Source organism: Schistocerca piceifrons, chromosome X, assembly GCF_021461385.2.
Source record: "Schistocerca piceifrons isolate TAMUIC-IGC-003096 chromosome X, iqSchPice1.1, whole genome shotgun sequence".
NCBI classification, from domain to species: Eukaryota; Metazoa; Arthropoda; class Insecta; order Orthoptera; family Acrididae; genus Schistocerca; species Schistocerca piceifrons.
Window position 1 is genome coordinate 369,355,172 of NC_060149.1, and position 26,519 is coordinate 369,381,690.

The 26,519-nt window shown below is 38.6% G+C and overlaps 1 protein-coding gene across 2 annotated transcripts in view; it reads left to right on the top strand.

Moving 5' to 3' along the window:
- The window catches only part of LOC124721814 (mitogen-activated protein kinase kinase kinase 1-like), a 178,522-nt gene that overhangs the window by 96,348 nt on the left and 55,655 nt on the right, over positions 1-26,519 (top strand). For both annotated transcript variants that reach the window (XM_047246935.1, XM_047246934.1), the window contains 4 exons: positions 9,680-9,880; positions 10,791-10,907; positions 16,105-16,268; positions 20,983-21,098. In XM_047246935.1, the coding sequence (XP_047102891.1) occupies positions 9,680-9,880; positions 10,791-10,907; positions 16,105-16,268; positions 20,983-21,098 (598 nt within the window). The remainder of the gene's footprint in view (positions 1-9,679; positions 9,881-10,790; positions 10,908-16,104; positions 16,269-20,982; positions 21,099-26,519) is intronic.

Here is a 26,519-nt window from a genome sequence, read left to right on the forward strand (position 1 = left end):
ACCTGATAGCGGAGGTCGAGAAATGTGCACCCCAGATCTCTGCAGAATCATCTGAGCCTCTGGTTTAAGCCTTCCACTCGGCTCCAAACCAGAGGACCACGATCGGTTCTGGGAACGACACTACAAATATTTAGCTCTGATTCCATCCTGCAAGCAAGGCTTTCTGCCTTCACCAACTCTGCCAACCCCCTGTATGAACTGATGGTCATGATACTTTCATTGAAGTCTTCTGGGATAATACCAGTTTCATGTAGATCATTGGTTAAAACATACAGTCCCCATATCCATGTGCTCTAAGTTTTATTCTTCTATTTCATTTATTTATTGTTGCTCCCCCCCACAACTTTTTAATTTAGTTTACTGTTTGTTAGCTACTTCCTCATTTTCTATAATAATCCTTCCCTCCTTAGATCGAACTGAGTTACTGTGTTGTTTCTGTGTTCTTACAGGTTTATGTGCCTTTTGTGTTTCTGCTCTATTCTTTTGTTTTCTTTCTCTCTTTCTTTCTTTCTTTCCTTTCCCTGTTAACCAAGTTCCTTAGTTTGTTGCTTTCAGATTTATTTTCCCCTTTGCATTTTTTCTTTGTTCTATTAATGCTATTATGTGATCACTCACCCATGGTTCCTTGGCTTTGTTTTCTGAGAGACCAATTGTGGCATTTATTGCAGTTATTATTGCCTTTTCCACATTTGCCCAATAGTGGTTTGTTGTTTGACCTACATTGTCATTCAGCTGCAACTTCACTGAATTTCTGAAGTTTTCTCTGCTACATGTTGTATTTAATTTATCTATTGCCCACCTCTCAGATTTTTTTTAAAATTTCCATTTTATTGTACATTGTAACTAAGTTGTAGTTATTGCATGCATCAGCTCCAGGATAAAACTTACTTTGTTTGATTCAGTGTCTTTGTCTCTTTCTGGCCATAATATTGTCAGCTTGATAGTGTCTTGTATTCCCTGGTTCCAATCGTATGATATTTTCTTGGATAATTCTGAAATTATGTATTTGTGCTAAAGTCAAAAAGTTATTTATTTGGAGTTCACAGTCTTTACTCTCCTGGTGTTTCAGCTTCAGCTTCAAATGTGTCTCATACCACAGCATCCCAGTCACCCCATTCTCTCTGTCTTCCACACATTGCAGAACCTTCTGAAGTTGTTCATACACTTCTTTTATTTCATCATCACTATGTCCAGATGTTGGCGTATATACTTTAGTGACAGCTAAATTTATTGGTTCTGCCTGCAGTTTAATTGGCGTTGTGGGGGCCTTTTGCCGCAAAGCTGTCTTAGCAGTTCTGTACATCCATAGTTCGCACCGGGCATCTGCTAAAGCAGCGAATTTCCCCCTTCACATGCTACTTCCGTCCCAAGCTGTTGACCCTGCTGTGTGACCATATACCTGCATAATATGGTGGTTGGCTACTGGTAAAGAACAATAGCTCAGTCCATAGGAAGACTTCCACCGACCTAGCCTCACCCACTCTCCTTCTTATCCTCGCAGCATCAATATCAGTTCCTGCTCTGCGCTCACACTACTATGGACATGCCATGTTGCAACACGTACCTTAAAGTTTTGAGAGACACCCATGCTGCACCGTCTCTACCCCAGCTTCACAGCTGGGCATGTAAATGGTGTTTCGTGCTGCGTCTTCTGCTGGGGATTATTAATTCCAAGCTGTACGTTGGAATATTGTTGTGCTGGTGAAACTTCCGGACGAGAGTATCACCTTGTACAGCATCTGCCTTTTCTACAGCACTGTGTCTAAAGCCCAACCACCACAGCGAGTGACTTTTTTCAGAACTTATGGATTTTGTGACTATTTCATGTGTTTCTTAGTACTTGCTTAGTTGGTAATTAAATGTGTTCCGTGACCATGTGTGAACATTGTTCTTTGGGCGGTGACTACCCTGCTTTGCTCTACTGTTTGATAATCAACATATAAGTTAGGTAAGGAAACATTTCTAGACCATTATTTTGTATCTATACAACATGTACCTACTGATTGTTTTTCCTCCATTCCTTGGCAATTGTACATCAACTTCAGTTATTTTATTTTGGTCACCTGAGTATATTTGGTTCTTCTCAGTGACTTCCTGTAGAGAGAGAGAGAGAGAGAGAGAGAGAGAGAGACTGTGTGTGTGTGTGTGTGTGTGTGTGTGTGTGTGTGTGTGTGTGTGTGTGTGTGTTGTTTTTTTTTGTACCGTTCCTGGTAGTGAATCTGAAGTTCATTACTGAAGAGACGTTTGTCAACTTTGTTGCCACTTTTGCATTAAAGTCACTACTATCCTATAGTGTGAATTCCTTTGTTGAACAGTTCTTATAAGACCTCGTAAAGATCAGTTGTTTCATCAGGGTGCAAAGTTATTGAGGCATGAAGTTACAATATTTCTAATGGCTATTTTTTACTTATTTTAATACTCTTTGTGCTGTTCTGTTCAAAATTACATCAACGATTTCATCTGTAATTTTCATGTTAATTATAAAACCTTTTCTGAGTTCCCACCTTGGTGTCTGCCCCCCTAGTAAATGACATTATCTGACTGCAGCTTTGTCTGATTATCTTCCTTTCTTTGTACATATGGTAACCCAAGGATATTCCACTTGATATTATTTAGTTACATTTACACTTTCAGTAGCTTATAATGTGCTAAGAGTCATGATATTGTGGTTTTAACCAAACCTCATGTAACAAGGTGCAGCTGGATGTGACCCATTTTACACATACATTTCTTGAGTTCCCTGAGTCCATTACTTTCGGTATGCTTACTCAATCTGAGATTTCAATATCTCACAAACTTTCATATATCATTGTGTTAGCAACAACCCTACCCATTGTATAGTAGCTTTTCAGGCCCGACAGTTTGGTAAAATGCATATCCTATGCTAAAGTTCAGCATAGCAGAGCTCACAGCAGTTTCAGCCCATCACCCAATTTCTCCTAAATGTTGGAGATTGAAATCCACATGATAAATTCACATACATAACATAAATCAGCAAAGAGTCACCTTGGTATGGTTAGTCAGTGTCAGTCAGCCAGCCACTCGGCTTTCTACTGCAGGAACTAATGTGGTCTGTCTGGAAGGTTGCAGATGCCTACCATCCATACTGTCTGTGATGCAGATCAGAGACTGTTCCGGTTCTGTTAGCAAACTGAGTCTATGTGAGTCACTGACACGCAGGACTCAGGTGTGAGGGGTTAAGGTGCACAGGATTGGATATGAGAGTAATAGGACTTATTTTACTGCAAAATATGAGTGTACCTTAAACTGGGGTGGAGCATCGTAGCGGTGGTTAAGGGGAATAACAAGGGTAGATTCTAGTATCCATTCCAGACACGTGTAAGTTGAAGTGAATGGAATGCTCTCTTTTTCTGGACAATCTGCTAAAAAGAAGAATTGATAGCATGTTGAACTGCTGCATGTACTGTAAGAAGATGCATGCCAACCTGTTCTTACACACAGACAGCCAGCATCTCCCCTTCTACCATAACGGCTCTTCTACAACAGATGGATCAAGGAGTTCTGGAGAACATCAGTCATGTATACAGAAGACAGCTACCAAGTAAACTAATCAAATAAGAGGTAGAATTTGATGTAATTTCTGTATTGAAATCAGTAAACAACAAAGATGTGATTTTTATTGTTGCATCTTCTTGGCATCAAGTTACTGAACTATTGATTCTGAAGTTTTGGAAAACAGTATGGCCTGTTATTTGTGATTCCACTGCTGGAATATATGAAATTGCCAACCCCTCTCAATTCCTGCAAGTGTTAACAAAAATTCCTAGTTGTTTGGATGTAGATGATTGTGGGTAGATGCCTAGTTCCAGAGAATGACAGTGATGCTTTTTCTGTTAGTGCCAAATTAAAAGATTTGTATGTTGTATTACATGTTAGAGTTTTTGCATTTAGTACCATATTTCTGGATTATCTGGATTTTTGGTGACCCGGATTATATCTGCTCCCTCCTTGTTTGGATAAACGAGGTTCTTGTGTATTGGAGCAGGTCTTTATAAAAATGGTTATGGAGAGTGGGTTGTGAGATATGGAGCAACCAGACCACAGTCTGGCATGTGAGATAGATATGGTTCCTGTGTTTGAAGGAAACAATGAAAATACAATGTAACTGGTCAGTTTGCTAGTGGTGATGAGAGAAGAAAGTGACCTCTCAATATGTTGGCGAAAATACATGTTTAAAATAGGTAAAATAGGTAGGTGTAAAATGTCGTTTGAAACCATTCTGAATGCATTCTCAGAAAATTATTTTGAACAGATTAGAAAGAAAACAAAAAGAAAAATCTTAAACACAATTATCAGAAGCATTATGACATGGATCAGAAGCATAGAGAGTTAAATCGCAAATAGTAAAAAGATTGATGGCAATGGAATGGACTTTTTGAGGCGGTCCGCAGTGATATGTAGGCAAGAAAGAAACAGAAATGAAGTCATCAGGAAGAAAATGGACATTACAAAGGCAATTGCAGATTTTATAGAAGTAAAACAACTGTTATGGTATGGAAATACAAAAAGGATGAAGGATGTCAAAAAAAGAGGTTACCACAGAGAATTATGGAATGGGAGTCACCAGGAAGAAAGAAATGAGGGAGATTGCTGACCACACAGATTCAAAGAATTCGGACCTCTATCAGGAGAAGAAATATTGAAGAAAATTTATGGACAGATAGACAAAAATGGAAGATGAAAATCAAATTTGATGTGTAACCTTGGGGTATGGAAAAATATAAAATGTTATATTGTGAAACCAGATAATAATAAAAAGAAAATAGTTAGTATAAATGGTTGCAAAAACATGCTTGACCTCTTAGCAACGAATAATCCTGAACAAATAGGGAGCATCATGATGGGTACAGGAATTAGTAGCTACAAGGTAGTTGTAGCAAGACATGAATACTGTAACATACAAACCCATGAAAAATAAATGCAATATACAACTATTTAAAAAACAGGTTGTGTAAACCCTGGCAAAACCAGGAGATCCAGGGAAAATCTGGGATTTTTTTTTCATCCAGTAGAAAATTAGGAAAAACCCAGGAATCTCTTAAAATTCCTGGAATTTTTCATTGTTATGTTTTCAATTAAATTTTTGTAATTTTAACTGGTAGGAGCTGATACCCTAATGAAGAATTTTACTTTAGTTTGCTACTGCAGAATAATACTGCAGCAGTAAAACATAAAAAGAGAGAAAAACACCAATATAAAACTTAAGTTGCAAACAAAATGAGCTATTTAAAACAGCAAAACACACTGCTCACACATCGGTCCATCGACAGCAAAATGCGTCAAATGCTTTAAGATGAAGACTATGTAATACTTCATAACAGCCAGCTGCTTTCAGTGAGCGTGAAGTCATAACTATTTAAATTAGGTTCGTCCGAGCATTTGCCAGCAAGCTCATGTGCATGCATAGAGCTGAAGTTGCGTATGAGCTGCGCCTTCTCCCACTTTTCACTATTTGGAGTGTGGCTGCTAGATTACAAGCGGTAGGTGCAAGCAGCCAAGTGATAACCAGAAAAAATTTTCTGGCACGCCCAAGCTGTCAGATTCGCGCATGCACATGGCAGTCAGAGTTGTAGTGGTTAGCAGTCTCCACATGACCCAAGTTTTGTGATTTTGCTGTTCCCTCTTCACTTACAGCTCTCATGTGAAATGAAAACAAAATAGATTTCTGTGACTTCAAGCTATCAAATTAATTAAAATACATTCACATAACAATGGAAGACTAAAATATGTTATTAGTTTCAGTTTTTTTTATTTTAGTGCCACATTATTGGCAGTTGAAAATTAATTGCTTTGCAGAACAATGAAGTTATTTTTGTCACTTTGCTAAAGAAATTTTGCTTTATTAATCTTTTCCACACAGGTAGTCAGTTTATTTGAAACGAAGTGTTTCATTCCACACTATTAACTAGTTTTAACTGTTCGCTAAATTTCAAGTACATGAGATAATACAGTAACGGTACTCCAAGAAAATTGGCTTCCCGAAAACTACATTGAAAAGCCTTAGCAGAATTTTATATATCTGCCTTCCATGAAACACAATGTTTTTGTACCATGAGACGTGTTTCAATACTTATCTGGTACCTACTGTATGTCTGATATTATGCCTTAATTTGTGTTGTTTATGTCTTAAAGTTACAGCATGTCATTCTTCACTAAATTATAGACTGGCAGCACACCATGTTTTATCATTGTAACTCTCCACCAGCTTTTTTATTTACTCCTGGATTAGAATATAAAGTGCCAATTATACAATTTCTTGGTTTCACAAGTAACCATGTTAATTTACATACAGTATGAAAAAGTCTTGAAAAGCTTATTGTTCTTAGTTCTGGCATATACAGATAACTTCTTCTTTTTCTTCTGTTTTCCACGAAATTAATATTTCTTCTTACTAGCTTTTTGCAGTGCTGTGTGGATGTAAAATTGTTTGGAAATTTTAAATAACAGTATTGCTGAGTATGAATAAAAAAAGTCTATGTTAAAGTCACCAATAGAGTTGTAGATTCTAGTTCGGAAACAAATACTGTGCCAAGGAATGCTCTCTAATTTTATGTTCCTTATCTGGATAAGATGTGATAAAACAATTGTCGTAAGTACAGTAACTTTGCACATGGTCACATGATGCCTCACTATGCGGAATTCCAAACAGAAATGCAACGAAAGGTGTATGAGCAGAGTAAACACCAAGCACAAGCTTCCTACGTCACCATAGCTGCACATGTGCAGTAATATCTGTCTTCTAGTGCTCTGTGGCAACTGCTCATACCAACCTATTCCTAACAGGTTGCAAGAGAATATTGCAAATATTGGTTTAAGAAGCATTACTTTCAAAGTAAATTTCCTGTCAAACAAGATGAATTATGTTATGTGTGAGAATGTGTGATGAATTTCTTAAATTGCAGAGCATTTGTCTCTCATTTAAAACTTTACACTTTGAAGACCAGCCACTCAGAAAAATTTCAGGTCCAGAAGACCAGACATTTATGTCGTCATTTAAAATTTTACTGGCACATTTGTGTTTGATACATCTTAAAGGATAACACACGCAAAAAAGGACCAATGTTATATGTGAAAGGTTGGCTTTTCTTGTAGCTGTACTAGATGTATATTAATTTAAACCATGAACTTTTCCTATTTGTGTGTTTGCACTCCATAAACAAAATGTTGCTATTGGCTGACTATATCACGGTACTCTGAATATCTGCTGTCATTTGCTGGTGAGCTATGATTGGCTACAAAAGCACATCGCAATCTCGCTGTCAGCGCTCCAGAAACTAACATGCTGTGTTTGGTGGAATTCATATTTATACTTTCATAATATGAAACCATGCAGAGTATGTGTTGCTGCAAATCAAAGATCTTCCCAAAAAGTATTAGTTTTTTTGCTGGATTGCGTTTCCCAAAGTGCCGGGAACGTCTATGCCAGTGTATAAAGCTTTATCATTCAAAGAGTTGATAAGTTTTACAGTTCCAAGGGAAAGTACACTGTCACTTAACGTGGTCAAAGTGTATTTTCATGCAGGGAAGTGTGTATTTTTGACTGGGAAATCTGGGAATTTTTTTCCTTTGTCCACGTATACACCTTGAACAAAGCAGATAAAAATTCACTTGAGATCCTCGTAAGAAATAGTCTCCACTCCTTCCAATCTCAATATGTAATTGTAGACTAGATGTGGTTTACATCAAAGAGATAGTATCGACGGCTATTGAGAGAGACATACTAAATAAATTAATAAGAGATGTTACTGATCCCACGTGGTACACTAAACAGGTTAGAACGCTGTTACAGAAGCAACAAAAAAAGCACATCAGATTAAAAAGAACGCAAAACCCTCAAAATTGGTGAATTTTTACAGAAGCTCGAAGTATAGCACAAACTTCAATGCGAGATGCTTTTAATACTTTCCACTGTGAAACTTTGTCTCAAAATCTTGCAGAAAATCCAAAGAGGTTCTGATTGTATGTAAATTACACAACACCTTCACTGCACAATAACAGTGGTGAGGTTACTAATGACAATGCCACTAAAGCAGAATTACCAAAGTAGACAGAGTAAATATTCCAGAATTCGAACTAAGAACAACTGCCAACATGAATAACTTAGAAGTAGATATCCTCGGTGTGCAAAGCAGCTTAAATCACTTCATAAAGACAAGGCCTCTGATCCTCATTGTATATCAGCCAGGTTCGACTGAAAGTATGCTGATGCAACAGCTCCATAGTTAGCAATTGCTTGTTGAAAGATCTATACCTAAAGACTGGAAAATTGCACAAGTCACACCAATACCCAAGAATGAAAATAGGAGTAATCTCCTAAATTATAGACCCATATAACTAATCTTGATTTGCAGTAGGAGTTTCTAACATATACTGTGTTCAAACAGCCAACACACATTCAGCAAATATTGTTCTGGTGAAACACAACTAGCTCTTTATTGTCATGAAGTAATGAGTGCTATTGACAGGGGACGTCAAATTGATACCGTGGTTTTAGATTTCTAGAAGGGTTTCGACACAGTACCTCAAAAGCCACTTCTAATCGAATTGTATGCCAGTGGACTATCATCTCAGTTGTGCAACTGGATTTGTGATTTCCTGTCGGAAAGGTCACAGTTCATAGTAATTGATGGAAAGTCATTGAGTAAAACAGAAGTAACATCTGCCATTCCCCAATGAAGTGTTATATCCCCTCTGCTGTTCCTGATCTACATAAACGATTTTGGGGATAATCTGAGTATCACTCTTCACTGGTTTGCAGATGATGCTGTCATTATAAAGTCATCAGATGATCAAAAAAGATTGCAAAACGATATAGACAAGATATCTCTGTTGTGCAAAGAGTGGCAATTGACTCTAGATAATGAAAAGTGTGAAGATATCCACATGAGGGCCAAACGGAATTTGCTAAATTTCAGTTACATGATAACTCACACAAATATAAAGACTGTTAATTCAAGTAAATATTTATGGATTACAATGAAGAATAACATAAGTTGAAACAATCATATAGATAATGTTGTGGATAAAGCAAACGAACACTGAGAAAGTGCAACAGGTCTACTAAAGAACCTGCTACACTAGACTTCTACATCCTCTTCTGGAGCATTGCTGTGCAGTGTGGGCTCCACATCAGATAGGTTAGACAGAGGACGTCAAAAAATTTCAAAGAAGGGAATTTGTTCTGTACTGTCATGAAATGGGGGAGAGAGCACCACAGATATGATATGTGAATTGGGGTGGCAATCATTAAAACAAAGGTGTTTTTAGTTGCAGCAGTATCTTCTCATGAAATTTTGGTCACCAACTTTCTCCTCAGAGAGTGAAAATATTTTGATGGCACCCACCTACATAGCGAGGAATGATGATCATAATGAAATAAGGAAAATCAGAGCTCTCACAGAAGTGTTTGTTTTACCCGTGCACTGTTTGAGAATGAAACGGTAGGGAAGTAGCTTGAAGGTGGTTCGATTAACCCTCTGCCAAGCACTTATTTGAAAATTGCAGAGTAATGATGTAGAGGTAGATGCACAAATTTATGTGTCATAGAGCAATTCATTAGTGTTGTAAAGTATGAAATTGAAACTAGTTTGACAAGAAGATATTAAGGTGCTTCTGATGAATCGTCTGAACTTGCTTTCTGTTACTTTTTTCATTTTAGTGTCCTCTAAATCAGAACACACATGGATCTCGGCCAGCAAGTCCTGGACATATGGATCCAATTCTCGTGGAAATGGTTCGACGCCGTGTGCGGCGTGTTCAGAAGGCACGCTTATACTTGTTACGTCAACCTGGACCGAACACCTTCTCTGTTGGTGGTGATTCCCCTGAACATAAGTTTCGTGTTGTAATTGGACCACAGGTATCTAACATAAATATTTATTTATTATCTGGTTCAGTATAAGAACAAGGAGAAAAGTTCTCAGACTGACAGTGAAAGGCTATGTTTTTCAGGGGGTGGAATGTAATTTTTGTTTTACTTAGCCCCATTTTAGGGGTATGAAGTTCATTCAGTGCTTTTATGAAAGCTCAACAAACACTCATATACACCTACAATAACCTCTCCATTGGACTCAAAATGTTTTTCACCTATTATTTCCATGTATATGGGAATTTGTAGAAATTAGAGGCTGCCAGATCTGGTGATCAAGAGGCTGTTTCAACTGTTAGTAAGTCACATATTTCACTTTTCTTATTTGCAAAGCATCATAACAGGCGTGTGTATTGTCTTGATGCATTTTTTCTAATCCAAGTTCTTTTCACATTTTTTTTTCTTTTCAGTTTGTGCAGAAGTTTGCAAGTATTTTTAAGTTATTATTTTATCCTTTGCAAGGCAGTCAACAACAAGACTCCCTTTTGCATCCGAGACAGTGCTTTGTATAATCTTCCTTGCAGGTAAAATTGTTCAGGCTTTTATTTGACGTACATTATTGCACAACACATATCAGTGTAACAAAAACGAAGTTTTGTTGATGTCTCTGTTTCAGACTGGGAACTTTTCACATTGCTGTTTTTACTGTAACTTACCCAACAAATATCAAAATTGAAGTATGCAGACTATAAACTGGCTAATTTTATTGCATGTTTGATTTTTTTGATACATTATTGAGTATACTTGTCAAAGATTAAATTATTTATTTGTTGAAATTTCTTCAAGTATATTACTTCATAGAGGTGTTGCATTTTTGTTTTTTTTTTTTTTTGTTAAATAAGGCCAGTTTTTGAACAAATTATGATGTATACTACCTAATTTGAATGTTGTTCTTTTATAGACATGCAGCTGCAACAGAGGTCCCCACTGTTTGCATCTTCTTTTCGTTATGCGTAGGGTGTTCCAGGTTCCAGAAAATGACCCCAGACTTTTTGCAAAGGAATTAAAAAATTTTGAGGTATTCTAAAATATTAATTTAAGTGAGAAGTCTCTCTCTCTCTCTCTCTCTCTCTCTCTCTCTCTCTCTCTCTCTCTCTCACCCCCCCCCCCCCCCCCCCCCCCACAATTGCCTCATCTTTTCCGCCTCCACCTCTTTCTTTTTTTCATTATCAACTTCCATTTCCTCTTGCTGTCTAGACATTTATCAGATTTTCGGTTGTAAATAAGCATTTACTCCATGTAACATTACAGTTATTAATCTATTACCAACATTAGTTATCTCTGAGTACATTCAAATGAGGTCCCCCTTTTTTTAAATATGCACTAGTGGCATTTCATTTTTGGGTGAGTTAAAGAATTGAGATGCCTTTTGCCACTGCATGCAGATTACAGTTACAAATTAAAATGTTCTGGCTCATCTGCATGAAAATGTAAAGTAGTCATCAACTCATCAACTTGGTATGAATATTAGACATGGTCTTGTTGGAGATTATACTCTCCCTATGACATGAGAACTAACTCAACCAGCTGTTATAGTAAGACATATAGTTTCATATGGAATCTGAAACATAGCACAACTTGGCAAATGCGTTGCCTTAATATGGGTGCAGGATATTCTTTATACCAGATTATGCAACAACTTTAATATGACGAGAGTATTCTCTTAATGGTTCATGGATGTGGCTGCTTGATACTGAGAGTTTACTGAGGAATACAAGGAGTTCCTTTGCCTTTGTGCGATGTCACAGTTGTGTAATTCACTCGTCTTTTATGTATAAAATTCCAACTGGCATTAGTTACAGTTTGCTCGTGATCATGATGATGGAGGATGCCATCAGAAGCTTGAATTTTCTAAGAAAATGTTATCCGGCTCAGTTTGTAGTGATTTTTGTGGACATGTTTAGTCCTTTTGAGGTTTTTGCGGGGAGTAATGTTCACTGCGGCTGTGATGTTATCAATAAAGCCACACATGTACCCCATGTTATTCTAAATGGGAGCACCTCAGAAAGCTCTGGTGGCTGGGTATGGGTTAAGCGAGCACAGGTTTTCCGAGCTGGGAATTGGTGAATATTACCAGTCCTCTGTAACCATAAGCTTTGGTATGCTTCTTCCACCACGGGGTGGCATAGTGGTGGAATGTTGCATGTCACAAGGAGTAGGGATTGTAGCCTAACTGCCTGCAGCATGAGGATGTTATCAGCCTCTATAAGTAAAACTCAAATCTTAAGGTGTGCCGCAGTGCATGTCTGTTGCGGTGGAAAAGTTGTTAGTGGGCAACTTCTGAGAAACATGTTGCACATCACTTGTATAAGGCTTACCTAGGCAAGCAGGGCTCTGTGCAGGTGAACCCTTTTTTCCCTAGCTGTTTGTGGGATATCCATCTCTTTCCAACGCTCACAGTGGTTCTGGTGGGGTGTTGTGCAGTATTAACACCCAAATCCCAAAGAGACCTAATGTAGCCAGTCCACCTGAGATGTCTGTTAGCAACAGTAACAGACCACATACTGTGGTGAATAATGTTTTCATCATCATTAAATGTGTAGAAGGTATATTTGAGAAACTGTCACTGCTCTACATGAATGAAGTATTATAGGGGCTTGCAGGATAAATGAAATGTGTCAGTCGAGACAAGGAAGGCTACACAAGTGCAAAAGCTATTAAATGACAAATTAGTTGGAGAGTATGCCTTCAACAGTGAGCTGCAGACTGTGCTAAATTGTTGCAAGAGAGTTGTAACCTGTCAGGACGTCATGAATAATGATGATTAAGGACTGAAACAAGAATGGGAAAGCAAAGGTGTCATCAAAATCAGGAATTTTATGAAAAGAGTTTATGATGAGTTTGAGAAGACACCATGTTTTGTTCAGACATTTCACATATTGATTTTACCTGAGCACACTGCAGCAGGCTTTATCTGCTATAATTCTGTTTGCCAAACCATATGCTCTACTTTGTGTGTCAACACTTTGGTCACACAGCCATAATATGTAAAGGTCAGGCAATGTGCAGATGATGTGGTTCAGCTCCCATTGAACCAATAACTTGGTGCATTTCTCCAGCCATGTATGTCAGTTGTTCCCAGAGTCGCCCAGTGAGAATTGGTCGATGACTTGTACTCAAGTGATCACTTTATAACCTGTTTTCATCTGCCAGACAGAGCCGTGCCTGGATACAAAATACTGTGGAAGGTGTGCTCAGTAAGGCAAACTGGATGCTGTGTTTGAACACAGTGACAGCATTCCGGAATGGGTGGATCGTATTACCAAATTTACCACAACACTGCTGGAACATCCATTCTATAGTCCTCATGCCAGCCAAAAAACCTGTGTGGCCCTTGGTGGAGTGATGAATGCCACGCTGGAAATGGGACCAGGCAGTTAGCTCTGCATAGGTTCGAGTGCCAGCTGTCTGCAGAGAACCATGCAGTTTTTTGGATAGTGAGTGCAAAATGTCACAAAATTATTCAAGAGAACAAGAAATCGTGGTAATATTTCCTGAACACCATAAATCATTCTGCAAAATGTACAATTGTCTGAGAAGAGACAATCAGGATGATTTCTGGAAGAGGTGGGTGGTGCCCAGTGGCTATTGTAATGCTGAATGAGAGAGATCAGACCAACCCATGAGATGTTGGCCAGACAATGGTGGAATATTTCGCCAGTGTTACTGCCACTACTCGCCAGGATCCACTTTTCCACACTGTAGAGTGGCTGCTGAGAGAGACAGTTCGGAGTTCAGCTCCACCTGTAATGAAAACTACAACTGCCTCTTCTCCATGTGGGAGCTGTAGTCTGCATTATCTGTGGCTCGAGATTCATCAACAGATCACAATAGGTCCGACTGTTCCGTATTATGGCACCTCAATGGCCGAAGTAAATAAGTCCTTCTTGCCTTTTTTAACTTCATTTGGGTATCAGTGCACTCTCCCGACTTATGGATAGGAACAGTTCTAATTCTAGTTTTAAAACCTGGTAAGGACTGTATGTGCCTGAGTAGTTATCCTAGTGTTGTCTTCACTAGGTGCATGGGGAACCTTGGAGCAGATGGTCAACTGTTGCCTTGTCTGGATCTTAGGATTGAGGCAGCTCCTTGATTGCTTTCATTGTTGGTTCAGGAGGTACCTATACTGCCTATTGCACTACCTAGGACACAATATCCTTGGGCAGCTTCACAAATGTGACTTTCTAGGACATCTTCCCATCTTTATTTAGTCCTTTCCCGTGCTACACTATTTTAAATATCAAGTTGATGATGTCCTCACTCACGTCTTAGAACAAGAGAATGGTGTTCCTCAAGGTATTTTTTTAAGTGTGACTGTCTTTGCCATAGCTATTAACGATATAATGTAGATAGTTAAAAGCACTACCCAGTATTCTTTGTTTGTAGACGAATTCTGTCTTTCATTCCTCCTCCTGCCTAACAACAGTAACTTATCAGGTGCTGCTGACTATCAGAAGTTTGGAGGAATGGGCAGAGAAGAGGGCTTTAATTTCTCAGTCAATAAGACTGTGTGTGCGTGTGTGTGTGTGTGTGTGTGTGTGTGTGTGTGTGTGTGTGTCCTTTTTAATGGTTCAGATTCAGTTTTCCTGAGTTGAAGATAGGAACACTGTTCTCAGTTTTAAAGAAACACTGGGGTTTAAGGAACCCATATTTAATTTTAAGCTCACCAGGTTACCACTCCTTAGGGACTTGACAGCTTGGTCACTAAAAGCACTAAATATTTTTACATGTATTAGTCATAGCTCATGGGTAGCAGACCACACTTCACTTTTGCAAGTTTACAGAGCCTTCATGTGATTTTGGCTTGTTTCTGAGTGCGTGGTGTACGGGTCTGAAGGACCTTTCTATTTAAAAATGTTGGACATGATGTACCATAAAGGAAGTTGGCTGACCACTGGTGCATTTAGAACCAGCCCTGTTCCAAGCCTCTGGGTTGAAACTGGTGAGCAACTTTGTAACATCAGGCGGCAACTCCTCATGCTTGTTTGACAGGCCTGTAAAACAATATCCTCACCATAGACACTGGCATACTGCAGCTTTGCTTGCCCAGCAATGGAAATGCTTTTCATAATCAACAGCTAACAATGAGATTTGCACAAAGAATAATCTTTTAGAGATGGATGTGGCTGATTTGAAAGTCTTACACTGAGGTTGGAGCAGAGTTCTACCTTGGCTTCTAAAGAGGCCAGAGTTCTTTTAAAGTTGCCAAATACTAAGTAGGATTGCAGCCCAGATTTTAGCTCTGTCTTTTTGTTCATAACATTTTAGATAGGTATTACAGTTTTATAGTAGTGTAAACTTATGGCTCAGAGCAGCACTACTTCTTTGACTGTTCAATAGTGTTCCCCCACCAAGTCTTCAGGATTTGCCTTCCCAGTGAATACACTGTATTTGCCACAGAGCCCTGTGCAGTCCTGAAAGCACTGGAGCAAGAATTTCCTTAATGCCCTACAAGTGTTGCAATGTATATACCCAGCAGGGAAAATGATACGAACAGTTCAGAATAATCTGCTCTTTCATCAGCAGCAGGGAAATCATGTATTATTTTACTGGGCATCAGGGAATGTGGGAATCTGAGGAAACGAGCAAGCAGACCTAACAGGAACATGATATGACACAGTTTGTCAGTCCCCTGCTGGCTGTTATTTCACTGTTCAGTTGAGAGCTATGCAACTGTAGGAGAAGTGGCTGGCAGTGAGGGAGAGTAAACTACAGTCAGTGAAGCCTGACCAGCCTCTGTGGTGTCATACTTCCTCCCCCACAGAGTGTGATGCATGTGGTGTGCAAATCACTGTACATGGCATTTAACTGATTACCTGTTATGTTTTGATGAGAGAGTGGAAGCAAATTTAGGTGGGAATCTGCCCTTTATTTTAGTTGATGATGAGGCAAGTGTAATAAAGCTTTTAAACTTCTGTGTAGTGACTGGACTCCAACCTAAGCTTATAGGCTGAAGGCTTTAGTGTGATGCAGAGTGGCTGGCTCATCCTTTTGATTCTAGTGATCACCCAGCCACAGCTATCTGATATGATATTTTACTTCTTTAAACTGTTTTTTTTCCTTTTTTATTATAAATTTTAGACCTGAAAAATACATGATTTTCGTTTTATCTATAGCAGTGCCCAGCCTAATGCCTTAGAGTTAATCGTAAATATATGCGAGCTACCCTTGTCTCTACTGAATTTCAGACTCTATAATATCACATTGTATAACAGGTGGAGTCTTTATTTCAAAACTACAAGGAGCAACAGAATAAGAGAATTTTGAAAAAGCAAGAAAACAGTAATAAACTGCCTAATGCTGCATGTGGGTATCCATTGACAGGCTTACATGAGGCTGTCCAAAATTTCTTTGATTTTCATCTGTCAGCTGATACAAAGTAAGTGTATTTAAGTTAATGCATTAATGTAGTGTTCATAACGCTATTTAAAAATTTTGATTCTCATGGTATGAATTTTGTGTGAACTCTGGTCTATTTGTAATGAGGTCCATATTGTTTCTGACAACTTTGTGTGTCTTCATGGTGGTCAAATTATCTTGCTTCATATTTCAGAAAATTGTGTGCAGAATGAAAATTGTGTACAAGTTTAATAGAGAAGCAGAAATATAGAATGAAGTAATGAGAATTAACTTCAAATGAAAATGATTTAGAAGCTAATGAGCTCTCATCTAAACAAAGAAATGCACAGTATAGATGGCACTAGAGTATAATTAGTAAGATTAAAAATGGCAATAAAAAAAAAAATAGTTGGAACTTTAGAGGTAAAGAATTATTTGGGATTTAAGAGGACAGGGTGGGGGACTGGACCCACGGAAAGCAGAGAAGAGTGGGTTATCCAAACTTGGACTGGGATTATGGGGAGATGAGCGTAAAGAGTGAGGGAAATGGAATTTCATTTGTAGTTGAGGAAATCAGTGAGACGAGTTAAATGCGGATGCCATTTGTGGTTTAATTTGTGGCATACAAGAGACAACCCTTCAACTTCGATGCAGTATTACTTGAGCAATCATCTAAATGATCCTTAATTTAGAAGAAAGTACTTGATTGCTGTTGATTCTTGAATATAATATTGTAGTGGTCATGCTCACGTACGCTGTTGAGTCACATTAATGTGACCACCTGTCAGAAGCCTGAATAACCACCTTTTGCGGTGTACACCGCTGCAAGAAATGCAGGAAGCAAATAAGTGATGTTCTGGAAGGTACTGTCAGGGATGTAGAGCCACGCCGAATACAGTGCTGTGGCCAGCTGCACTAGGTTTCTTGGTTGAGGATCCATGGTGTGGATAACCTGATCAAAGTGGTCCCACATATTCTTGATTGGGTTTAAATCTGGGGAATTTGGTGGCCAGAGGAGTAGGATAAATTCATCCTGGCATTCTTCGAACAACACACATGCATTGCGAGTCATTTAACATGTTGCACTGTCATGCAAATAGATGTCATCGTGCCAATAAAAAAACAAACTGCATTTATGTGTGGACATGGTCCCCCAAGGATAGACGCTTACTTGTGTTGATCCATTGTGCCTTCCAGAATGGTGAGATTAACCAGGGAATGGCACGAAAAAATTCTCCATACCGTAACACTCCTCCCTCCTGCCTGGACCCTTTGCTTTCAGGCATTTCATGCCATACACGCCATCAGCCATCTCTGTGATGGAGCATAAAATGTGATTCAACTGAAAAGACCAACTGTCGCCATTCACCGGACATCTAGCTGTGATATTAACATGCAAATTCCTGCCTTCGTCACCAGTGAACAGCAGTCAGCATGGGCGCATGAACCAGGCACCTGCTTTGGAGATCCATACACAGCAGTGTTTGCTGAAGTGTTGTTGAGGAGACACTGTTGGTAGCCCCTTGGTTCATATAGGTGGTCAGTTGCTCAACAGTTGCATGTCTATTTGTCTGTACACATATCTGCAGCCATTGTTCACCCGTGTCATTTGTGGCCTGTTGTGCACCACAGTTGCCTTGCTGGTGGTTTTGGATAGGACAGTTTTGTCATGCATGGTTATTTTAACCACAGCGGCATGCAAACAGTTTACAAAGTTAGCTGTTTTGGAAATACTTCCATCCTCAACATGAAAGCCAATGATCATGCCCTTTTGGACGTCACATAAATCGCCCCGTTTCTGTATTACAACAATGACTGCATTGTTTTCAGTGTCCCCCTGGCACTCTATATACCCTCCACTGCTAGTACTGGCACCTGCCTCCTGTGAATGGTTGTTGTACATTGATGTCAAATGTAGGCGGCAATCTCATTATTGTGACTGGACTGTGTGCAAATGCTGAACAGTATTTTCACATAAACCAGTATGCAAGGAAGGGTGTTGTACTTTGGTATACATTTCCAGACTTTTGCCTTCAACCAGCCCTGTAATAGAATAAGATATTTTCTTATTCCATTGTTAAATGATGCAGTCTGTTTCTAAACAGTATTTTCACATAAACCAGTATGCAAGGCAGGGTGTTGTACTTTGGTATACATTTCCAGGCGTTTGCCTTCAACCAGCCCTGTAATAGAATAAGATATTTTCTTATTCCATTGTTAAATGATGCAGTCCGTTTCTGAAATTACAAAAATTTGAAAATTAAGTTCTTTTTCAAATGTGAAAATGTGCTCCAAGGTAAAAAACAGTCATGTTCCTAGGAACACTCATTCAGTTGAAATTTAAGAGCATTTCAATTGGTAAAATCTTGTCAGTACTGTATTTATTTGTCTTGTCTTTTACATTATTACTCTATTATGCACCAATAATTACTGGTGTGTAGTAGAGTAATAATGTACTGATTATAATCAGTAAGTGAAAGAAAATTAAGCTGAAGTAGTATCAAAACCCATTTACAAGTTAAATATATTTTGAAATAGAAGCTATTAGAAATGAAGAAAAACATCCATTTTCAAGGCAGGGAAAATTGTTAAGCCATCAAAGAAACTGTTCATTTGCAAGTATCACATGTTTCATGGTAAAAGACCTCCTTCTGTTTCAAGGTACAAGACTGTGCATGACCGACCAAGTATGGCTTAAGTGTCCATATGTTATATAAATAATTCTAAAAATATGTAGCCTTTTACTCAGCATAAAATTCTGTACCTGGTGAATAAGCAATATATTCCATATAGCTTTAATATATGATACAGCACTTAAATGTGTAGAACACACAGTATTTACAAGTGCTGCGCAAAACACAACTTCATGTCTAGCAACAACAAAAACATTAGAAAATCACAGCAACTGCTTATGACAGTCCCTAGCATGCATTCCTTCATGTGATTCTAAAATCAGTCCCTAGTGTGAAGAACTGACCAAAAAAACATTGTATTTAATATTTAGAGAAATTTTTCCAACGGTGCCTAATTCCCAACTTATCATACACAAAAAATATGTGTAATAAGAAACATTGTTTATTCCTAGATACATTATCTCTAAGTACAACATTCTCCCCTAATTTGTGATTCACGTGTTTCTGCTGGTTATGTATTCAGTGCTGTGAGTTATACTGATAGACTGTATGGGGTAAGTAACGTTACAGTGAGTGATAGAAATGTGTTCCAAACAAAGGTGGAAGGAATGTGCATTCACACTAATGATTCAAAGGGACAGGGGCGACTTTCTGTGGATAAATCAATAGTTACAAAGAATTTGTGTACCTTTAAGGGTAAACAGAAATTTTGAATAATGTTGTAAGATGAGTGTGGGGAACTGTTGATTTTATCTCATGGTTTGCTCTTAGACAAAGGGGATCGCTCAACAATAATTGCTAGTTGTGTTCCATGACAGTTGTCGTTTCAGTACTATCGTGAGAGCATAACATGATAAGAGATTTAGCATCAGAACTATTTTGTTTTCAGGGAAGGAGAGTCCATATTCTTAGAAGCTCTTGAGTAAGTTTTCAGATCTTTAAACTGCCAAAAAGAAAAAAGAATACATATTTAGTGGCACATACCTCAGCAGCTTTGATTTTTCTTATGAGGACGTTGCACCCTTTGCCTCATCAGCAGGAAACTTTGACTACTAATTGTGAAACGTAATACAGCAAGTTTGGAAATAGGCCTGAAAGGCAATTAAAATAAGACAAAAGTAATATACATAATAAACTAATAAAAAGAAAATTGTACAGATTAACAATGAAGTAAAAGAAGCAGTTGATTAGTTTTTCTGTTTAGAACATTCAAAGTGGATGACTGCATGGACAGCAAAAGATATAAATAGAACAATACAGATGGCATAGAGTGCTGGTAAACTGAAGAGAATTTTCAAAATTCAATTTCAGACAGCTCTAGAATGGAAAGGTCTCAGTATGTCTTATCAGTTTTTTACTTACATCAGTGACACCTGAAATTTTAATATGACAAGCATTCAGAGAATGAGTGTTTCTCAGTGAACAGTGAACTCTCATATGTTGGGAACAGTGTGATGAAGACTTATATGTTGGGAACAGTGTGTAATGGAAAACGTAATGCAAGTGAAATTGAGGTGGGTGGGACTTGTAACCCATTGGGTAGGTGGTAGATGGTCCAAGGACTCCCAAGAGATCACAAAAGATCTAGTGGACAGAGGAGCCTTTGTCCACAGTCTGTATCAAGTGTCTGATGATGAAGCTAGTAAATGATAATTGTCAGAAATGGCATCTGCTGTTTGCTTCTGCTACTTTTCCATCCTCTTGAAATAGAAAGAGAAAATTTTTACTTTAATACGATTGTAAGTGAACATGTATCATATGTAGCCCAGCAGTTACATTAAACAAGGACCTACATGAAAAGTGATAGAACAGTGTTTCCAAGGTTTGAATTATTGTTAGTAACAGATGTGTAATGCCTGTAAATTAGGTGAGACAGAAGAGGTAGGTCTGTGTGTGTGTGTGTGGGGGGGGGGGGGGGGGGGCACATGGTTTTGTAAAATAATCAGATAGTGGCTAAGTACATTTTAAGACCTATTGTACTCTATAAAATTTATTATAAGTGCCATTACAGTTATAAGATGTTAAACACTAAATATAAGGTATTGTCAAAGTAGATGTTAGTTGTCAACTGATTTAATGATTTTATCTAGTAAATCTTAATGTCATATAATTTATTCCTAGAACTAGAGAAGATGAAAAGTGTCCCATATGTTTATTGGAGATGACAGATGGGGAGAGCCTTGTGGAATGTAACAGTGGCTGCCATAACAAGCTGCATCATCACTGCATGGCAGTTTGTAAGTTTCATTAGCTTATGCACTTACTATCAATTTTTAATGCAATAACAAAAATGTGTAACAGAAATTATAATAACACGCAGAACTTTACATGCATGTCAAGAGTGCAAACACGGAAAGTGTTAGAAACAAACAAAATTATGCACAATAATAGAAGATTGTAGATGAAGTGTAAGTAAAGACAACCACTCACATTGTTCAGGAACAGATGAGGATTAAATAAGTGCACGAAGAAGTAGTTCAATACATTGTAGCTTACTTTTTATGAAATTGCATACTGCTTGAGAACAGACAAACAACGTGACACAAACTCACTCACTTTGCACTATAGACTAGGAGTGTTTGTCTAGTGCAGTGTGGGTTAGGTGACCTTGGGAGAGATGATGGCTACGGAGAAGGATGTCCAATAGGAAAGGAAGTTAGGATAATGAGGGCTGATGTAGCTCAAGCAGATGCATACAAAGATTTATTTCTGTGTAAAAAGTGAAAAGGGAGAAAAAGGAGAGGGGAGGGAGAGAATTTCCCAATGCACAAGAAAGCTGCCGTGAAAATTGCGTGGTGCAGGGTACATTAATACAATTCGTAATGAGGGGCAGATAGCTAGTAGAGAGAGGAGAGAGGGGTTGAGAAATGGGGAGAAAACTGATACGAAAGTAGATGAAGAATAGGATGCTTGTTGAGATTGAGACAAGGAGGATTGCAGTATTGGAGAACCATAGAAAGTATTGGTAGGATCGTTCTTGCTTGTGCAAGGCTGGCAAGAAGATCCATATAGCATGAGTTCTGAAGAAGACATTGAAGTTGACCGTGTTATGTTGAGCAGTGTGTTTTGCAGCTGATTAGCCAAACTTATCCTTAATTTTCATTGGTGAATAACCACTCACAAATATGGATGGCTGGTTGGTCACACCCACATAACAGTTGTCTGCTTTCACAGCAGGCCCTGCTTTTATAGAATACACGAGTTATAGGACTGAAGTACGATGAGCAGGGTGGGTACAGGGGGCAGATCTTGAACCTGAGGCTCCCAAATAGATGGCACCCAAGTGGCAAAGAATTAGAACTGGGACTGACATAATGACAAAGATAACTTTGTTTTGGATTAAGTTAGAAAAATTTTGGGTATGACATTCTTCATTTCATAACTCAGTGAAAGATAGACACATGGATGTGACCATAAACAAACTGTCCACTTTTGTGAATGTCCATTGCCAAACTGTTCCCAAGGGTATGCTTGACCACCTGGTTGTAGAACATTCTGTTCATCACAACATGGTCATCTTTAGCAATTTCTTCACAAACTGTTCCAGGTGGATCTGTAACTACAACTACTTTAGTGGACTTGAGTGATGAGTTTGTGTGGAATGTAGTGCCATATCTGTGGTGGTGGTGTTGTTGTTGTTGTTGTTGGTGGTGGTGGTGGTGGTGGTGGTGGTGGTGTTGCTGCTGCTGCTGCTGCTGCTGCTGCTGCTGCTGATGATGATGATGATGATGATGATGATGCTGATGATACAGAAACGGCAAGGTGAATTCTGTGCTATCACATAACTTACTCCTATCTTAAAGAGCACCAAAGTGGTTGCCAAGCTTTTTATCCAAATCTGCTGAACAGATTGAAAGCAATAGAGTTGCTTGTTCTCCCTTCATGGGACATGATTGAGAGATGTCATCATGGTGACAATGGTTACTGGAGTTAATAAAGCCATCGAGAAGGCTAGGAGAGTAGTTTTCCTAGAAAGAATAGATACGGAGTTGTTAGCCTCCCACTCAGATAACAGATAGACATCATTTAGTTCCAATATGACACACGTAGAGGAATTCTTCCAGGTTTTGAACTGGCTAGTTTCAGATTAAACACAACCTTAAGAGTGTGCATCAGCAGCACTGGCTACCAAGGCATGTTGGAAGACTGAAGCCCATCTTGTGACACTGCCTTCTGAACTGCTTCTACTCTTGTCAAAACAGTCCCTTAAGATTGAAAACACCTCTTGATCACAGGAGGCAAGACCTGAATTGCATGAAGGTTATAGTACTCATTCAATGTTCTCTCGGGGGTATACGTTGTGTAACTCGTTCCTCTGACTAAATGTCTTCCAATAGTGTTTCCACCAATCAAATGGATGCAGTTTGACATTTTTGTTAAATACTGTCAAACAGGCTCTCTGATAAGTAATAAGCTCAATGAACCATATTATATAGGGAATTTCATGTTGATGAACCACTCCTCACTAATCAAAGATAAAAATTATTTATACTTTTTGTCACTGGTAATGATGGATGTGGTATTGAGCACACCATGCTCCCTTACAGATAGTGTCAAGCAATTATATACGCTGCAGACCATTAAACCGTAACACCATGAAGGTAGCAGGCAACATATATGAAATTGGTGTGAAGTGTACATGTGCTTGGATATGCAAATGATCAACATTTCAGCACAACTGTGAAGTAGGTAGGAGTAATGCCATCTACATTATGTACATAAGGAAAGGTTTCTCATTCAGAAATCACTTTTGGATGTTGTTTATTTTTTTATAAAATCTTATTATGCCTTATGCAAGAAGAAATGACTACCAGCATAGTGTCAGAATTGGGAAGTGGCATTTTTTTGGCCTATTGAAACTGCAGTTAGTGGTGGTCAGGATCTCACGACTATCACACGAATATGGGTAAGTGGTTTCAGGAGGGCCATACTCAACACTGTGCAGGATCGTACAGCCACATCACATACCTTGAGTAAAAAAAAAATGGGCTCTTTCGCAGTGAGACCAATATCCACACAGGCAATGCGACGACATTGTTGTGGCTTCTCTTGATGTGGCAGCATAGAGAATGCTGTGCCCAGTGACAACACTAGACACAGGAATGGCACCATGAGATTGTTACAAATTCTAGCTTTGCATACAATACCAAGATGGACATATCTGTGTATGAAGGCTCTGAGGAGAACAAATGCTGCCAGATTGCATTCATCAACATATGGGCCAAGCGTGTGGTGTGATAGTATGAGGTGCCTCTGGGTACACAACACAATCACCTTTATTTGGAAATTTGGTAATGCTGAGAGCAGCCAATACAGTTCTAAACATTTCTGATGTTTTAACATTGGTGGCTGTTCCCTGTTGTTGATATCTCCGTGACTTTAGACAAGATAACACAAAACTGCATGTCATACGTGTTGTCCTGACACACCTCGATACAGAAGGCGTTCAGTTGTTCTGGCCATGATGTTCGCAAGGTATTTATCTCAGTGGAAATATCTAGTCACGGGTTGATGATAGACTGGCTCGCCAACCGCCATGATTGATGAATTCCTCCATAGAGTTGAAGTAGAATGGAATGACATACCCATATGTCATCCAAGCTCAGTTTGACTTTATGCCTAGTTAGGTCAGTGCCATTGTTACTGGCAGAGATGCCAGCTTTGAGTAATACATTTCACCTTCTGTATAGCCCCAAGTCACCTAAAAGTTTTAATTATATACTCTTCCTATTATTTTGTATATGCACAATATGCAAAATTTTTGTTGCATCCCTTGATGATATTGCATTTTTAATGGGTAGTTGTGTGTTTCCAAGTAATAACACACTGTATTCCCATAAATGTCAACAAAAATATTGTGTCTATTGAAGTCGAAATTGAATCTAACTGTGAAGTTACCTGCACACACGTAACAGGCCTGGGTGAACTCAAGTTAATTATCGGATGTTTTTACTGGGTTTGTGGTTATGCTGTGACAGTTTCAGAATAATTTAAAGAAAGCTTACTGTCAGTAGTGCAGAAATACTGAGACCATGCAATATTAGTGTAGGTGACTTTAACCTACTGAGTATAGACTGAGGCATTTATGGATCCATTGCAGGTGTTGGGGACAGAGAGTTGTGTGAAATAGTTTTTACATTTTTTCTGAAAACTGTCTTGAGTATCTGTTTAGACAGCCCACATGCAGTGGAAATATTTTAGAACTTGTAACTACCAACTGGTCTAACCTTATCGACAGTGTCAGCATAGAGACAGGAGTCAGTGATGATGATGTCATCATAGTGGCAATCCTTACCGGAGTTAATAAAGCCATCAAGAAGGCTAGGAGAGTATTTTTGCTAGAAAGAATAGATAAGGAGTTGTTGACCTCCCACTCAGACAACAAATGGACATCATTTAGTTCCAATATGACACACGTAGAGGAATTATGTGCAGAGTTTAAATTGGTTGTAAATTGTGGTGTAGAGAGATATGTTCTGAGTAAATGGACTAAGGATGAGAAAGACCCATCATGATTTAATAACAAAATTTGGAAAATGCTGAATAAGCAGAGACCGTTGCACTTGTGGTTCAAAAAAAAAAAAAAAAATAAATAAAATAAAATAAAATGCACAAATGTCAACAGGCATCGGTTGTTAGAAATTTGTGTGTCTGTAAAACAATCAATGCGTGAAGCCTAAAACAACTTCAACCATTGTACATTAGCAAAAGATCTCGCTGAGAACCTGCTGAGAAAACACTGGTCCTGTGTAAAATTTCTAAGTGGGTCGAAGGCTTCTATCCACTCCCTCACTGACCAGTCTGGTGCACCAATAGAAGATAGCAAAAGGAAAGCTGAAGTTTTAAATATCACGTTTAAGAAATCATTCATGCAGGAGGATCGTATAAACATACTGCCATTTGCTGTTCATACAGACTCCCATATGGAGGACATAGTAATAGATCCCCAGTGTAGAGAAGCAACGAAAGAGTTGAAAACAAATAAGTCGTCAGGTCCAGATGGAATCCCAGTTTGATTTTACAGAGAGTACTCTGTGGCATTGGCCCCTTACTTAGTATGCATTTACCAGAACTCTCTCGCGCAGCACAAAGTCTCGAGTGACTAGAAAAAAGCGCAGGTGACTTCTGCATATAAGAAAGGTAAAAGAATGGATCCACATAATTACAGAGCAATATTCTTAACATTGGTTTGCTGCAGAATTCTTCTGAGTTTGAATATGATAAATTTCCATGGGACAGAAAACCTTCTGTCCACAAGTCAGCATAGATTTAGAAAGCATCACTCACGCAAAACTCAGCATGCCCTTTTTTCACATGATATCCTGTGAACCATAGATGAAGGCCAAGAGGCAGATTCTGTATAAATTTCTGGAAAGTGTTTGACATGGTGCTCACACGCAGATTGGTAACAAAGGTATGAGCATACAGATTAGGTTTCCAGACATGTGAGTGACTTGAAGGCTTCTCAAGTAATAGAACACAGTACATTGTACTCGACGGTGAGTGCTCATCAGACACGAGAGTATAGTCAGGAATAATTTTTCCACATCACTAACAGCATAGCATAATTTTGTAAATATCTGTTTTTCCACCAGTTTTGTAGTATAGGGATTTTTTTTTTTGGATAAGTCAGTGCTTAATGATTCATTTTTTCTCTC